Source organism: Archocentrus centrarchus, chromosome 10 (assembly GCF_007364275.1).
Source record: "Archocentrus centrarchus isolate MPI-CPG fArcCen1 chromosome 10, fArcCen1, whole genome shotgun sequence".
Classification (NCBI taxonomy): Eukaryota; Metazoa; Chordata; class Actinopteri; order Cichliformes; family Cichlidae; genus Archocentrus; species Archocentrus centrarchus.
Window position 1 is genome coordinate 26,479,343 of NC_044355.1, and position 19,078 is coordinate 26,498,420.

Sequence of the window (19,078 nt, forward strand, 5' to 3'; positions counted from 1 at the left end):
GATATGTACTCCCATTACCTTAGAACACAGGTGTAGGATCCACTGTCTTCCAACTCAGCAGATCGGAACCAGATGGAGTCGTCTTCTTTACTCAGCCTGTGACCTGAGAAGATGATGGGCTCCTAAAGGATACAATAAATAGAAGTTATAGATTCTATTATAACAGTATACTTGTAGTATGTACTAATGGAACTAATGACTTCCTCAGGGCATTGTGGCTGCTATAAAAAAAACAGCACGTTATATATTTTACAGGTCTAAATGCATCAGGTCTCGCCTTACTGCTCAGACAGAATCCATGCTGTTCATAATTTGAGATATTTTTGAATGTACAGAAGCTCATGGAAGCACAGTATGATTTACCAGACAACACAAAAACAACAAGAAGCACAAACCTCCTCCAGGGCAGCTCACTCTCTGGGCAGTATTTACTTTTAAGGGAATAGTTTTGTATTTTGGATATATTCATTTTGTTTTCTTTGCTCTTTTTAAACATAATTTAAGAAGCTTGTAGTGCAGCAAACATCAGATAAGGGCAGCATGACAGATGTTTGATTACACAAACATTATGTAGGATAATGCACCCAAAACCTTTCGAGCTATCATCTTTACAGGCAGAGTGACACACATGCACACACACAAACTACCAAAGACATAACCTCCTCGATGCAGGTAATAAGTAGTTATACGGTGAACCAGACTACTCGCTTTATTCTTAAAATACTTTCTAGCCTTCGATTTGGAAATACTGTATTGATCAAAGACCTGGAGTACTTCCATTTACCAAATGGCGTTTTGAATCTAATGTATAATTATAATATTAGACAATCAATATACCTATATATACAAATATATACTTAGTACAAACCTTTACTTACACAGTAATACCAGCTGGCAGGGCTAATTACACTTCAGAGAGAGAAGTCAAACTATTCTTTAAAAAAAACCAAAACACTTAAGTTCTTTCATCCTGATTCAAAGTTACTTTATTTTATTTAACTTCATTATTTACTGTTACCTTCATGCAATGTATTACGGGGGAAAAAAAAAAGGTAACATGATACATAACAACAGCCAATAGCAAGCTGTGGCCCAGATAACCTATAAATGAATGTTTCAACCAACTAGATGGTATACCCAGCTTATTTTTCTGATAAAATCAGCAAAATCTTTTTTCTTTATTCAAATGAGTAAAAATCACAGCTGTTAGTTTGGAAATTCATTTGGAAATCCAGGCGCAAATTTGAAAACCTCTCCCTGTTGCTGCAACATGGCCTAAAGCTGCAGCACAGACAGCTGTGACACTGGTATCTGCTAGGCCTCACCTGCACTAAATAGTGTGTTGGTGCCTTTTAGAGCTTTCATATTGAATTATCTGACAAAAAACTGTTGCTGTGTGGTACATGAGGTGTATGAGGTAATGCTACAGAGCTCTGAATCAGAGCTACAAAATGTGCAGGACATGGTAAAGGTTTTTTTTTTTTCTTTTTATGTCCATTTAATATTTTCTTTCTCGAACCGTACCAAACTTACTTCACGACCTTTCTTCCCTGCCTCCTCTTTTCTCGCCACATCAATTGCAGTTTAGCCGAGTCACGCTCACCTCTGCGTCTCCTTCGTTCTTGTACCAAATGAGGCGCAGCTTGGCGTTGGTGGCCATGGTGTAGTTGGTTCGGATGTAGCTGTAGAACAAGGCACATTTGACTCGAACGGGCTCACCGGCCAAAACGTGGTATTTCTTCAGATCCAGCGACCAGTCGATGCATCCATCCACTGCGAGGAGTAACAAAGACAAGAGAAATACTGAGGACATTATGCACTGAACAGATTTCTAATACTGCAGGAGAGAGAAACACTGAGTGAAACCCAAACGTGTTAGAAAGCAAAAGATGAACATACAGCAAAATAAAGCAACTTATAAGGCTCACTCACCTCAGGCTTTATATAAGATATCTTTATATGAGTTGAAAAAATAGTTTTATAACTTACAGAAAAATGCTTGACCGGGGAAAGAAAGAGAGTGTGAGTGACAGAGATATTGTTTTATCTTGTTTCTTTGGCAATATTATTCTTTACCTTCAAGGCAATAAAATATTGAATGTAAATTTTTGAGCGGGTCTGTTTTTGTTTGCCAGTTTTTTCTTGGGGGGGTTGGGGTTTTTTTTGGAGGGGGTATTGAAAGAGTTACAAAGAGAAAATGTTACATTTTTTTTTTCATAAATGTTGAAAGTACAAACAGAGGGGGCGACAGAAATAAAAAGGCCAAACACATTTGATCTTCTTTTGATTTCATTCTTACAACCAAATATTTGTCTTTGCTGTGATTTATAAATTACTTTTTTCCCATACAAGGCATTCCTTCAATAAATGCAGAAAAGGTGTGAGAGATGCAGCAACAGAAATTCAGAATATGAAAGGCAGAGGACGAGGTCACGACCAAATGAATAGATGAAAGGGGAAGGGTGCTGCAGCAGTGCTGGGGGTGAGCCCAGGTCAAGCAGAACAAACAGAAAACAAGTTGTAGATGGAAGACAAGTATGAGAGAAAGAGACGCAAGAGGTCAACACAAAAAATGACAAAGAGCTCGCTCAAATGGACTTCCCTCCTCCTTCCTCCCTTTTGCCTATCCTCTTCCTCACTGCACCTTCTATTTTTCCCCCTTTCCTCTCTGTCCCTCGTTTCTCTCACTTCTTTTTTCTCCTTATGGTCTGAGCCTCAGATAGATGTGCTCTGTTTTAACTGTCACCCGCAGGCACTTGCCACAAGTCCTTCCCTCTGAATTACAGCCTGAAGCCTGCAGCAATAAAGCCTCTGGATCTGTCATCCATTTCAAAATACCTCCTCTGTCTCTCATCCTTACTGTTCCCCTCTTGTTTGTTAGTGTTGTCATAAATAATGTGTGTATGCTAGATGGATTAGAACAGATAATGAGGTCAGAATTTGGTATAAGATAAGATAAGATAAGATAAGATAAGATAAGATAAGATAAGATAAGATAAGATAAGATAAGATAAGATAAGATAAGATAAGATAAGATAAGATAAGATAAGATATCCTGTATTATCCTGTATTTGGCCCACATTGTGGGAAATTTATGTTGTTGTAAACAGCAAAGGATCAGCAGAACACTCAGTACAAAAACAAGAATAAATAATATCTAAAATCTGATAGGAAAATACTAAAATCTCTAAACATTTATATACATTTAGTAAAAATTTGATTATTGCACTTTTATTGCATTTGTTGTTAATTGCACATAAACATTATTGCACTTGTTGTTTAGCAATGTGTGATGAGCAGGGAGTCATGACTCATTCATGGTGACATATTAACAGGTAAACCTTTACACTGTTGTCTACCAGACAAACACTGGAAACCACATTACACATCCACAAGAACCAAACTTTAATATAACTGAAATAACAATGACAACACTAAACTAAGGATATGTAGTTAAACATTAATATTGCCATAGATGTTTACACATGCCAGAAGTGTTCTGTGTAAAATTATTAAATGAACTGAATGAGTCTGCAAAGCTATACTCCTCAGTAACTGAGCAAAACATACAGTTAACTGACTCTGCATAAGCAAACATCCAAAGCTAGCTATGTGAAAAGCTACATTTCCCCAAATACCAACTGCACATGTGGACAGGGCCCAAGTTAAATGTACTTATTTAATTTAAATAAGGACATTGTTGACATTAAGAGTGAAGTAGACTGAACATGCGACAAAGTTTTAAGTATACTGAACCTTTGAACATTTATGTAAAAATACATATTTTTTGCACTTTTTGCCTAGAAACAGTTAATAGTGAAAACTAAAGTCGTCCTCTTATGCCACTTTTCTAAAGTGGCATATTTATGCCACTTTATGCCATGATATATGATATTTTTATCATGGCATTTATGATATTTATGCCACTTTTCTAAAGTGGCATAAATATCAAAGTAACCCTGAAGTTAACATATTTGTCAAGGGTACTGTGTAGTACCACAAGTTCCATTAATACAGACAATAAAACAGTCTAGTCTAACTCCAACTTACTTGTGATACAATGTATCTCAGATCCAACATAAAATTGAATTCAAATACAAACAGACAGCTTTCCCAGCAGCTTGTCATAACAGCACATTAAAAATTTATGGCTTACTGGGGCATTAGCTGGCGCTGGGCCATTGTTAGCAAAATTTGCCTTACCTGTGTTTTTGGGAAATAGAATGCAGGTTGTGGATCGTTACAGTGGCTAACACTATAAGTCAATGTAAACATGTGTCAGGTGTAATTTGTGTTGAGTTAAGTCACTACCAAAGATTTAAAGACTTTATATGCACCAGTTTGCTGTTTGAATTTACAGCCACACACTTAACTGGTACATTTAAAGATTTAGCAATATGCATTAAGTCATATACTGGCAGGGGAGATTTAGCATCTCTGCACACACACACTGATGCACGGACACATGGCAGATTTGTTACACTTACAATCACTCTTTCAAATTAGTACTCATCCTCGTCTCCCACTGCACATGCACCAACAGGAGTCATTTAATCAGTCACGAGGTTGACAGACAGTCATAAAAACTGTGCCGATCTGTCACGAAACACACAGATTCACACGCTAAAACATGATTTTTGCATGCAAGAGGGTAAAAAAAGAATTAAAAATTTGTGAGCGTGTGTGTGTGCATGTGCATGCAAATGTGTGTGTGTGTGTGTAAAAGAATTAAGTAATGAATTGGCTAGTCAGACTCGGTGGTTGGAAATTAATGAGCTGACACAAACTGAAGATGTTAGTTTAGTCTGCTCAACACCTAACACGCGTGAGAGCGCGCGCACACACACACACACACACACACACACACACACACACACACACACACACACACACACACACACACACACACACACACACACACACACACACACACACACACAGGATGTATCCAGGGCATCATGTTAATAGAAAATCACATTAGTTTGGTCTACTGGGCTAATGCCTTTTGTTTTAGACAATGTTTAACACAGGTCACACATAGTAGCACACACAGACACACAAACACATATTCACACACTAGACAGCATTAGAAAGATGGGACCATATGTAGCTTCAGGTCATAACCAAAGCAAACTTTCAATAATTCATTCATCTTAGCTTGTGTGTGTGTGGTAATCTGTTTGTGTGTGTTTAAGCATGCATGGGTGTGTATATATATATACATATATATATATATATATATATATATATATATATATATATATATATATATATATATATATATATATATATATATATATATATGCATAAACTGCATGTGTGTGTATGGGGGAGTGCAGCTGCGTGTCTGTAGACATATTAAATGTGTGGGCGAGGTGTTAGCATGGGCAGATATATCATTCCCGTCAGTTCTATCTGCATACGGATGCTCCCAAACGGCAGAATGAAAATAACCCTGAATAAATGGCAAAGTTTCAGAGTTTGGAAAAGTGCAGAGACTTCTGGGCAAACACACACACACACACACACACACACACACACACGCACACACACAACACAGAGTCACAACCCCATTCAGGCTGTACTTTTTTCCCTTTGGCTATTATGATTGTGTTCACCAAAAATAAATAAAAAAGACAATGGAACATATTCAAAATATTTTGATCTGAAATAAATTGCAGTAGGTTAGTTTGCCATGAATAATATGAGAAAATTTTTTAGTACTTCAAACTTACTTTAGCATCTCAGCTCATTCTGCCAGCTTTGATCTTATTCTGCAAGATTTTAACACTTTGACTTACTAGGAAATGCAGTGAACGTGAAAGTTGAGCATTTTTGTGGAGAACTTTCTTGTGAAATGAGTCCCAGGAGGAAAACCTGCAGACTCATTTATCATAACTCAAACATTATGTTTGTTACCCAAAGAACTGTAGCTGCCCTGGAAATGGCCGGAGACTGCAGTCGCTGCCTTTGATAATAATTATCTTAAACCTGCAGTTACAAAATTTTCACCCGCTGATTTCATCTGGAAATGCTATCAAGGCCGTGAAGCAAATCCTGTATTTTGCTTTACAGTGTTATTTTTAACTTCAGTTTGATTCACTTAATTCTAACATGGTATGTCCAACTCAGAAGAGACCCAAGGGCAGACCCAGGGCAGGCTGGGTCTTTTCTAGTTTGGGTGGGGGAGAGTGGTGATGGATGGATGTTATGAGTGTTGAGGTTAAAGCTGCTGTTATCTTCACTGTTTGCCAAAACCATTTTTTTTTCAACATCTCATGTTTTAATATGACAGTAAAGGAGGAAGAGGCAAAAAAAAAATAGTGGCTTTAAATACTGAGGACAAAACACAGAAACAGTAACATAACTAGTCAAGTTGTTGGAATTTGCAAAAGGGGAGGAGTTTAGCAGACCTCAGAGATATTTTTTTTTCCTTGTCTGCAGGTAAGAGGATGTCTCTCACTTCACACTGGAGGTGACAAAAGTTTCACTGTGATGCAAATGATGTGTGCCATCAAGCAACAAGCAGTAAAACGGGAAAAGCAAAAATGCTTCACCTTAACGTCCTCCTACAGCTAAGGAAAATACAAAACACATTATTTTAAAGGATTATTTTTATGTTAGCATTCTCAAAATATTTTCTGCCCGTTATTCATTCTAAGAGGACAATAGAGTTCACACTCTTGACATGGAGAAGGCTGCTGAAAATCATGGTCTGTGGGGGCTGGGATAGCTGTGTGGTAGCTCATTGAGGCCCCGTTTACCCGAGAATGAAGTTTTGATGCGTCTCAGCTTCCTGTTTACATGAGAACGGCGTTTCCAGTTCCTGAAAACGAACTTTGTTCCAGAGCGAAGCATTTTCAAAACGCTTTGAACCTGGCACATGCACACTATGAGTGCGACTCCTATACCCACCCTGCCAGCTAGTGGCCCGGCAATTGGAACTACAGTGTTTTCAACGTCCTGCGTTTCAGTGTGAGATTATTTCTTAAAACATTTCCATCTGAACACATTACTTTTCGAATAACAAAACTGGTAAAACCGCACTGTTTCCACTGGATAGTTCTCGTGTAAATGGGGCCAAAGTGTGGAGACCGGGCTGAATGTTAATACCGTGTCAATTCTCTCCTATCCGTCAGAACGTGCAGCTTTTGCACCTGTAAAAAAATAAATAAGTAGTTACTGCAGTATTATGCTGGGCACTATTTTGCAGGAAATGTATCTGTTGCATTTGGAGTGTCCCTTTCACAGTGCAACATTTTCAGAAAAGAGTATTAAAATGAATCACACAAAGGTGAGATATACTAAGAATAGTGGCAGACAACTTAGTGCATTGAGTAATGCTGAAAGGAAGCATGCATAACTGTGATTGTTGCTGCTATGACTGTTAATTCATTTGGAAAGCCAGCACATCAGTGGCACAGGAGGATTCCCTGTAGTTGTAAGCGTAGGGCCAACGCTTTGTGTCCCTCTCCTACAGCAGCTTTTCACTGAGGCCTCATCCTAAATGTTCAGAACAGAGCCCCTATTTTTAGAGCAGAATACACACTCACATACATTATTGTTGCATAATCCAGTGCTCTCTGTCGGACTTGCCCTCTTGTATCACATCTAAAATGCACACTTCTCTGACCCAGCAGTAATTAATTCCCGTTTAAATTTCGATTTTACTTTTTGTTTAAAATCATTTTAGGCTTTCACGTTCAGGAACATTAGTCAGCAATAATCATCGAGTGCAAGCATCACTTTCTTCTGCTTTGCTTTCTCGGTGTGTACAACCTCTACTTTATTTGCTGCAAGGAAATATCTACATCAGGTTTTTCAGAAACGTTCAACATTATGATTCTGTTATAGAACCCCTGAACAAATATAAAATGTGATCATACAGCAGTCATACTCATCTCACAGCCCGCGTCCAAATCCGGCCCACGATTGGCTGCTGACCGGCCCACAGCCATTTCTTATAATCACTCAAAATTAAAATAATTCACACAACTTTTGCCTTTGATCATGGAGCTGCATGTAGAAGGAGTCCTCTGAATCATTAGTTTGTACACGGCCCTTTAGGTCCTAATGACTGGGGCCATAAAGGGAGTGAACAGTTTGCGCAGGTCAAGAATCACAACTGATCTGCACAGAAAACGATGTGTATACTTGAATGAATATTGCAATGCTGGCAAAAATGAGTGAGGTTAGTACGTGAAGAAAAGCTGACATTGAAAACAAACAGTTTAGTAACAAATGGACAGATGAGTTTGCCTTCATTTTACCACCTCATGCCAACGCAAAACTGTTGTGTTTAATTTGCCAAACGACAGTTGCTGTATGCAAAATCGCTAATATTGTGCGCCATTCCGAAACAAAACATGCTAGCTTCAGTGCAGCTTTCCCAGTTGGTAACACTGCATGAAAAGACAAGACGGCAGCCTTGAAGGCATCTTATTCTACCACATCAACAATCTTGATGATTATGACTCCTGCTGCTGAAAGAGCCACCACTGCTTTGCTGCATGTAACTTGGGAGTTGGTTAAAAAGAGCAAGCCATTTGTGGGTGCTGAGCTTGTGAAAGTGTGCACTTTGGGAATCATGGAGGAGTTTTTTTACCAGTGGCAAACACAAAGATGACACAGTTAACCGTGTGAAGCTCTGCGATTCAACAGCGGCACAGAGACTGGAAACTTTGTATGAGGACAGTTTTTCAACTTTACTTGCGGAACTGAAGTGTGTGGATGTTGATAGTTGTGACCAAGTCTACAGGTACTGCACAGGCATCTGTGTTTGTGAGATATTTTAACAGGGAGCTTTTCAAAGAGGAGCTGCTGTGCCTCTTACCCCTCAAGAGCAACACAACAGGTGAGGCCATGTACAGGTCTATGAAAGGTTTCTTTGATAACAATTCTCTGGAGCTTGATAAAATCAACCTCCTTGTAACTGACAGTGGAACATCTATGATAGGATGAGTCAAAAAGCAACAAAAGCAGATGAGTTGTCTCACTTGATGCAAGATCAGGAATTTGTGGCTCTGGTTGCATTTCTGTGACATCCCTAGTCGCTTGAACCATCTTAACCTGCAGCTCTAAGGCGGGGATGCAAATGTGGGCGAGCTCTTTGAAAAAGTGAGTGCTTTTCAGACAACCTTGGGCATATTCCTGGCAAACATAGAGGGAAAAATATTTGACTTCCCTACTCTGCATGATGTTCCTACTAATGGGACTGTGCTGTCATGAATGGTAACAAGTTGGCATCTTCCATGCAAACTAGAGGTGACTGCAGTAATCACAAAGAGGTTTTTGGGTACAGCACCCCTTTTTGATCTAAGGTCTGTGTGACTGAGGCCTTACTGAATTCCACAAATTGGTATTGCTATCCATGGTGCTGAACTCCATAGTTTAGATAGGAGTAGATGTGGGGTGTTTTATTGGTTCTTTTTTCTATTTTGTGACTATTATTTGGATTGCATTTGGAAGGTTGTAGTGTTATTTTAAAGTGAACACACCAAAGATCTTCTGTTTTTCCTCTCTACTCCAGTCTTTGCTGAGGTGCCATAAGTGCGTCATTTTGTGAGTCATGTTACCTTGGAATCCCCCCCGCTCCCCCCAACTTAATTTTATTCATAATTAAAAAAAAAAATCCTATAATGGCTACAAAATAAATAAATAAAAAAAGACTAGAGCCCATCATGTTGATGTTCTGACACATGAGTAAGCTACTACTCGTGGATTATTCCAGCACTCATCTCCAAACCCAGCCTTCATTTTGATCTCAACTTCACAAACGGTAAAGATTAATGATTGTATCTTGCATGCTTATGAGTCCATAAGCTTTGACAAAATCTGTCCAGAGATGGATTGATAAACCTATAAACACCTGCCAGATTTTTCTTTTTTCACAATAACACACATACACAACATGCACACAATACCAGCTACATTAGCAGAGCAGGTATTAATTACGGCAAAAAACTATACATGGAGGTGCCTTTCACTTTGGGGTTTCTGAAAATGGTGCAATACCTGCAGTAGTCATCTTATACTGATCCTGAGGTTTTTTCCTACTAGACACCAGAGAAAACTATATAAGTGCTTTTATAAACTGTCAGCAGGTTGAATCATTCTTTTATTGTCATTTTTTGTACTTACTCTATAAGTTGCAATTTTCCTCACAGACTGCACATGAATACAGTCTAACAATAATACTGAAAATAGTGAGCATGTATGTTTTATTCTATTTAATAGCTGGAGGAGTGTGAGTTATGTAGTTTGTGCTGGGAGCAGAGCATTTAGTCCAGGCCTGTCACTCAAACATAAAGCCCCTCAGAGCCTCCAGCCTGTCTGCACGCCTCCCACAATCCCCTGCAATACCACTACAGCTGCTGCCATAATAATAGCTTGACCTGACCCACCCAAACATGCGCGCGCGCGCACACACACACACACACACACACACACACACACACACACACACACACACACACACACACACACACAGACACACACAGACACACACACACACACAGGTAATGAGCCCCATATTCATAAACACCTGTTTGTGAACACACACACACACACACACACACACACACACACACACACACACACACACACACACACACACACACACACACAAAAACCAGAATGAAGTCAGACACACACACACACACGCACGCACACATAGGAACATGCTCACACAAGTCTATCACCACTGGAGGGCAATTTACACCCTGGGTGAGAAAAAAACAAAAAAAAAAGGAGAAAAGAAACAAGATAACAGAGAGAGAGAGAGAGAGAGAGAGAGAGAGAAGGTGAGAGAACAAGATTAGAATGAGAAAGAGCGAGGGAGAGAAACAGAGACAGAGTGTACCTGCCATTTGGCCCAGTGGTTTGTGCTGATGTTCAATTTCAGCGCACAGCCAACTTGATGGTTACTTATTTTCTCTGAACACATTTTATGAGAATAGGCTTTAGCCTAGATAGAGCTTTATATGTATGCCTCGAGGACATACTGTATTTGTGTGTGCGTGCGCAAGAAAGCGAGGAGAAGCATGACAAGGCGAGTGGCTGCCATTTTCAAAATGACTTCTCAAAATAAGTCGCACTCTCACTCAAACTATGAATCGATTCTTCACACAAACACGTACACGCCCATATGCATTTATGTATGGGTATAACTTTGAGGTCATTCACATATATGATCCATTACGAGCCACTTACCTTGAACTCAACCATCAAACTAAGGGCCTAACAACAGCCCTCACCTGTACTGTAACTTAAAACCAATTCAAATTTTAACACTTTAAAGGTGTCCTCAAAATTTTCCCTCTTCAGTGGGTTAAAACTCAAACTGATTCTCATGGTGTTAGCTGGGCAACAACACAAAGACACATCCATACACGCACAAACTAAAGCAATCTATTTTGTGAGCTGTATGAATATGGTAATGCATGTGTGGGTTATGGCCTTCATTCACTGCAATGGAGTTACAACCGCATCTATCAGCATACAGGCCTTGTAGTGCTACAGCACGTTCACACACACACACACACACGCACGCACACGCACACACACACACACACACACATATATATATATATATATACACAACTGACTCCCACAGTAAAAGGCTCAACCTCATATTAACAGACACACAATTCCACACACATGCATTGGGCTGAATAAATGGAGTTGACCACAATCTGCCCTCTCTCTAATGCTACCAAACAGACTGAAATTTATTCACTCTCACAAGAGAAAATACACAGACACAGAGACACATACACACAAGAACAAAGCAAAGAAAAATGTGATATGTATTGATAACAAAACTGCTGTTGTGAAAACTGAAAACATTATCTAAGTTAACCTGTGTATTGTCTCTTTCTTCTTACATATAAGGTCTTGAATAATCATGCTCCACCTTATCTTAAAGACCTCATAGTACCGTATCACCCCAATAGAGCACCTCACTCTCAGACTGCTGGCGTACTTGTGGATACTCAGGCTCTGGTTATACAAGAACATTTTCAGATGAAAACAGCAAAGTTTTGATGTGTTTCGGACTCCCGTTTAAATGAGAATGGCGTGAAAAAAAATACTTCTTCGAAACACTGGTCTCCATTTCCCCAATTTTCTTTGGGATTAATAAAGTATCTATCTAAACGGGCAAAAACGCTACTTTTTGAAAATGGGGGCCACTGGCACATGCGCACTAGGGTTGCGGGTCCTATATCAACACCGCCAACTTGTGGCCTGGCAATGGGAACTGCAGCTTTTTAAACGTCTTGTGTTTCCATGTAAACGAGGATCGTTACTGAAACGTTTCCATCTGAATGTGCTACTTTTCGAAAACGAAAATGGCAAAATGATACCGTTGCCACTGAAATTGTTCTCATGTGAACGGAGCCTTAAGAGCAGAATGGGAGGCAGAGCCTTCAGCTTTCAGGCCTCTCTTCTGTGGAACCAGCGCCCAGTTTGGATTCAGGAGACAGACACCCTCTCTGTTTTTAAGATTAGGCTTAAAACTTTCCTTTTTGATAAAGCTTATACAGTGGCTTGCAAAAGTATTCATGCCCCTTGAACTTTTCCATATTTTGTCACATTACAACCACAAACATAAATATATTTCACTGGAATTTAATGTGAAAGACCAACACAAAGTGGTATACAATTGTGAAGTGGAAAGAAAATTATACATGATCCAAAACATTTTTTACAAATAAAAAACTGAAAAGTGCGGTGTGCAAAAGTATTCAGCCCCCCTGAGTCAATACTTTGCAGAAACATATTTTGCTGCAATTACAGCTGCAAGTCCTTTAGTGTATGTCTCCACCAGCTTTGCACATCTAGTGACTGAAATTTTTGCCCATTCTTCTTTGCAAAACAGCTCAAGCTCAGTCAGATTAGATGGAGAGCGTTTGTGAACAGCAGTTTTCAGATCTTCACAAATTCTCGATTGGGTTTAGGTCTGGACTTTGACTGGGCCATTCTAACACATGAATATGTTTGGTTTTAAACCATTCCATTGTAGCCCTGGCTTTATATTTAGGGTCGTTGTCATGCTGGAAGGTGAACCTCCACCCCAGTCTCAAGTCTTTTGCAGACTCCAACAGGTTTTCTTCCAAGATCGCCCTGTATTTGGCTCCATCCATCTTCCCATCAACTCTGACCAACTTCCCTGTCCCTGCTGAAGAGAAGCAGCCCCAGAGCAGGATGCTGCCACCACCATATTTGACAGTGGGATGGTGTGTTCAGCGTGATGTGCAGTGCTAATTCTCTGCCACACACAGCTTTTTGCATTTTGGCCAAAAAGTTCAATTTTGGTCTCATCTGACCAAAGCACCTTGTTCCACATGTTTGCTGTGTCTCCAACATGGCTTCTGGCAAACTGCAAACGAGACCTTTTATGGTTTTCTTTTAACAATGGCTTTCTTCTTGCCACTCTTCCATAAAGACCACATTTGTGCAGTGCACGACTAATAGTTGTCCTGTGGACAGATTTCCCCACCTGAGCTGTGGATCTCTGCATTTCGTCCAGAGTCACCGTGGGCCTCTTGGCTGCATCTCTGATCAGTGCTCTCCTTGTTCGGCCTGTAAGTTTAGGTGGACGGCCTTGTCTTGGTAGGTTTACAGTTGTGCCATACTCTTTCCATTTCTGGATAATGGATTGAACAGTGCTCCGTGAGATGTTCATGATGCTGTTTACTCCCCAATGTTCTCTTAACCAACCTCTGAGGCCGTCATGGAGCAGCTGTATTGGTACTGAGATTAGATTACACACAGGTGGACTCTTTTTAGTCATTAGCAGTCATCAGGCAACTTCTGAATGCAATTGGTTACACTCAGAGAAAAGGAGGCTGAATACTTTTGCACACCGCACTTTTCAGTTTTTTATTTGTAAAAAATGTTTTGAATCATGTATAATTTTCTTTCCACTTCACAATTGTATACCACTTTGTGCTGGTCTTTCACATTAAATTCCAGTGAAATATATTTATGTTTGTGGTTGTAATGTGAAAAAATATGGAAAAGTTCAAGGGGTATGAATACTTTTGCAAGCCACTGTAGTTAGGGCTGGATCAAATGACCCTGAGCCCTCCCTTAGTTATGCTGCAATAGGCCTAGGCTGCTGGGGGGTTCCCATGATGCACTGTGTATTTCTTTTTCATTCACCACTTTTCACTCTCTATGTGTTTATACCCCAGTCTGCATTTAATCATTAGTTATTATTAATCTCTGGCTCTCTTCCAAAGTGTGTCTTTTGTAGATGACTGCCCCTCCCTGAGCCTGGTTCTGCTGGAGGTTTCTTCCTGTTAAAGGGGAGATTTTCCTTCCTACTGTCGCTAACTGCTGCTCATAGGGGTCGTTTTGACTGTTGGGTAATTATTGTAGGATCTTTACCTTACAATATAAAGCGCCTTGAGGCAACTGTTTGTTGTGATTTATATATAAATAAAATTGAATTGAATTGAATTGCACTGATGAATGAAGCATGTGTGGTTGAGTGGATGGTGGATTTTGTTGTAATAATGGTAATAACAAACCCTGATGTGACTGGCAGAATAACATCAATTTCACAAAATATTAATAAATAATACATTCAGAAGACCCAGCTGACTTATTTAGCTTGTACTTAAAAATGCTCTTAAGTTGTCTTCATAAAGCTATTTAAGATATCTATATTCATCTAATAAGTGGATTAATGCTTCTGCCACTCGACAGAAAGATTACTACTAGGAGCAGTACAGCAGCACACTGACGCATTCATTTCTACATCACTTAAAGTAGATGCAATCAAATCAGACGCTAAAGCCTGCGTTCAGTTGTATTTGACCTAAAACAGATTGCAGTAAAGCACTGACATCGTCTCACCATAAATCAATACAGTGAGAGCCATTACTGTATAATCTGTGAATTACAGTAAGAATGAACTTCAGTAAAATACTCTTATGGTAGGAAAAATTCTTATAGTTCAAAGGCTGGATTTATTGCAACCTTGCAATGAATCTTGAATTTAAGCATTTTACTTCACTTATCGGATGTATTTCATTTGATGTGACTCTTGGTCTGATCTTATTTCAAAGCAAAGCCAACTTTCTACTGTTGCTTGGTGAAGCTGCAGAACAGCTGGACTCAGGCTAAATTTAGATGAGCAATGATACTCAATTTAAAATGTTATCTAAATTCATTGTCTGTATCCAGATGACTTTTCCTGAATGAGGGAAAATTCATGCAATCCATACATACATGTGAAAAAATTAATAATAAATAAATCAGTCCTACAATTTGAAAGATCACCTAACTTGACCTCTTTCGCAATTAAATAAGGTGGACGAAAGCTTCACTTACAGTAAGGAAGCCCATACAGCAGCAGTGTAAGCAGCAAGAACATGCCTGACCACTTGCCTGACCACTGTGCACTTTTTGAGAAAAAAGGCAGTTTCTGTGGAACATGGTAGATTTTACATACTGATATCAGATCACATTGGTAGCACAATCGAGATCATTGCAATCTTTTTAAATTAATTTTTTAACCATGCGTACATGCAAAGACCCATATTAACCACTGTACATGTTCAGAGCACCTTTAATTGGTGCGGAGTTCTCTTTTCCTTCCTTTTCCAGTTTGGTAATTTGGTTAAACTGAAATAGGTCGAACCACTTCAAAGTCCATTTGTGTTTTGTGCTCTAAACACACTCTCACACACACACACACACACACACACACACACACACACACACACACACACACACACACACACACACACACACGCACACACACACACACACACACACGTCGTGCCCCACTTTTGCCTGCTTCTAGATGGAAGCATTCATATGACAGCCTGAGCTTTATAGGTACTAACAAATTACTGAAGGTATAGTGTAGTAAAATTCTGCTACAATTATAAACTGACTGGTTTATTAAATAGAAACGACGTTCCCATCTCAGTGAAAAGCTGTATTGCATTAGTAAACTGACAACATCTGTTTTCTCCCAAAAGAAGCTTTTGCTTTGAACTGCTTTGGACTTTCCTATCACCAAATGGTCAGAGTGCCCTGTAACAGATTGCACTATCTTAAAGAGGAGGGGAAATGTGATTTGATTGGTCAGGCTGGAGGCAAGACTCTTTTCCATTTCCAGCTGAGTTACAGTTCTGCCATGGGCTTGTTGACACGGTCACTGCTTGTGCCATGTGCGGCCCATTCTTGGAAATAAAACAGAGTGTAGTCTGAAATTTCTTCAGAATGTTGACTTGAGTTTTGCAAATCAGGTCACAAAACAGAAAGATAAGTAAGCCCGTAAGAAAAAAAGACAAATAATTTGAGAAAACATAAAGAGCAAATAATGAATGGGCAGCACGAGGAAACGCTGAGGATGAAGGGGAAGTTTTGCTGGGAACTACTTAATGAGAAGTAATGAGTCCCATTTCTCTGGGAAGTAGAACACATTGGCCTTCCTATTAACTATAATGACTCTAGAGGAGGTATATATGGATAGATGAAGGGATGGAGAGGTGGAAGTATAGAGGGAAGATGGAGAGGAAACACAAAGGAAGCACCTGTGGATGACAGATAAAGGATCTTATCAGGAAAGATAATAAGAAGGTAGGTAATGTTTCCTTATCAAGCTACTTCTTATTGAATAATGACGGCAGAAACAAAAGGTAAAAAAAGGAGGAAGATGAGAAAAAGAAGATAGTTTGTAGCATCTGCAACGCAGATAAATCAATGCCAAATTACATGTGGTAGCTTAGCATAATTACACCAATAAATGAGATCAGGGTTGGGATGATTGATGAGATATCTCACAGTAGAGGTAATGTTAGTGACCATACTTCCCATTAAAAAAAAAACAGCTACCAGTGCAATCCACTCACTCTTGATGTCCTACAGTCAGCCATTCTGTCTGCTATGCATGGAGGCTGTTATGGAGGAAAATCATTACCCTCTTATTGATGTGTGTAGAAATCTACGTTTATAAAACGGAAAATCCAAAGTTGAGAAAGAAAGGAACATGTCAGGATGCTATGGGAGGAATTCCACATTCAATATTCAGTCTCATTAAGTGAACTGGAAATCAGATTCCCAAATCATAACTGTGAAAATTACAAAAAATATTTTTTTAAGTTGGAAAAATGTCAAAAACACCTTCAAAGGAAGAGACAGAGAAGAGACACGGAGACGGTAAAAGCTAGAGGAACAGAACATGACAATATACAGAAAGGAAATGCAAATAGACCCAACAAACTAGAAAACACGTGGGTGATCAGATCAATAGAAAATCATACAAAAGAAATGTTTTGAGCAAGATGAAAGAGGCAAAGTGGGGATGGAAAAGCAGGCGGTGATGTTAAAAATGAAAGAAAAAGGCAATGAAAGTAAAAGCAGCATGTTGGAAACCATCAATTACCTGCATCCAAGTTGCAATGTACAGATGTCAACTGTTTCCACATAATTTTATGGATCTCTCTGTGTTCACCGCCGTGTTGCTCGTATCGCATTTCTGTTTGCTGTATCATTTCATAATTTGGTGTCACAACGGCCCACTTTCCCCTTGTTGATCATTAAAATCCAATCTAATCTTGGCTGGCTGTGCAGGCTCATGAGCAGGAAAGGGGTGATCCATTTCATGTTTATTCAGAAAGTGATTGTTTTTATTACTTTTTGATCTCACTCACTGCTGTATCTCAGGGTTAATGAAAAGTCCCCAGTGTCTTTATCAGGATGATAACCTTTTTAAAGCTGCAGGATGAAGAAGGTGGTCTGTGTGCTTTTAGATTTCAGAAACTAGAGAAAAGAAGAATATTAGTTGTTTTCTTTACTGTAATTAGTATTAAATAATTAATATTATTATTACCTTTATTTTACCATGAAGTCCCACGGAGACCCGGTCAAGATGGCAGCCATATAAAGTCCAAAACCACCTATGCTTAAACTTCCACATCACATATATAATCTACCTTTATCATCTAATGCTCTGATGCATGACATCTATACCTGTTTTTCTCAAATCTGGCCATTCACTGTCAATATCATCACCAGTCACACAACATACTTATGATACTTACAGTGGGTAATGTGTCCCACATGGACTCTTTGTTTCAGTGTCAGATACAGGTTATCAAGATTTCATGTCTTTTGTTGATAGCCTGTATCTGAAAAGGCAAGGCAATACTTTACCTTAAAGGAATTAACGGCCATGCCAGCAACTACTTGCAGCCTTTTATGTCAATCATGGTTCTTTGGACGTAGCATGCTAATGAGTCCCCTCTCTCTGACATCTGCTGTGGCAGATATCACCCTCGGGTAGCGGTGTAGAATGGTAAAGGTGTGCCAGAGAGGAAATAAAAACTTGCCAATTCCTAAAACTTAAACCCTCCGGTGACCATTAAACGTACGCACGTACATGAACGTGCAAATTTTATGTTCAGTTTATTTAGCACACATTCACAAACCAGCCTCGATCACACGGTAAACACAGAGAAACAGTACTTTTTATTTGAAGTAAGTAAAGTAAGTAAGTAAAATTTTGAAGTAAACTTATATATTATATAAGTTTCATCAAGATTGAACCCAGTCGTTGAGGACCTACATACGCGATGATCATTCTAGTATGTTGGTGACATGATTGGAGTAGCAAAACTTGACATGGTAAGTTATTTTAAATTATTATGCTGGAACATAAACCCTAAATGCAATGTAGTGCTACATTAAGAGAATGAATCATCTGATCTCCTGTATCTTATGTCTCCTTCACAACTCATCCCAAAACAATATGCTGTTGTGTGATGGTGAGTGATGGCTGCATGTTTTCATCCCGCTACCTTCAAGGTCTAACTTCTTTTTGGGTCACTCTTCAGTTTTAGGCTCTTTGGCTCTCTGTGGCCTAGATTCACCACAGTCTGTGGGAGAGGGAACATAAATGTGAAATCGCGTAACAATGAAATCCCTGCTATTCTTTTCTGAGACATGCTCAGCGTATGCATCCAGCCCTAAACAGCTTCAATCACGCTTCATAAGACATTATACGCGTCCATCATATTGACAGACATTTCCACGTGTTTGAATAAAGGAGAATTTA

General features: G+C 39.2%; 1 protein-coding gene across 1 annotated transcript in view; it reads right to left on the reverse strand.

Annotated features, from left to right (window-relative positions):
• Positions 1-19,078, reverse strand: part of il1rapl2 (interleukin 1 receptor accessory protein-like 2) — a 447,173-nt gene that overhangs the window by 152,648 nt on the left and 275,447 nt on the right. Inside the window, exons 3-4 of the mRNA XM_030739324.1 lie at positions 1,604-1,773; positions 19-122 (exon numbers count right to left, since the gene is read on the reverse strand). Coding sequence (XP_030595184.1) covers positions 19-122; positions 1,604-1,773 — 274 coding nt within the window. The remainder of the gene's footprint in view (positions 1-18; positions 123-1,603; positions 1,774-19,078) is intronic.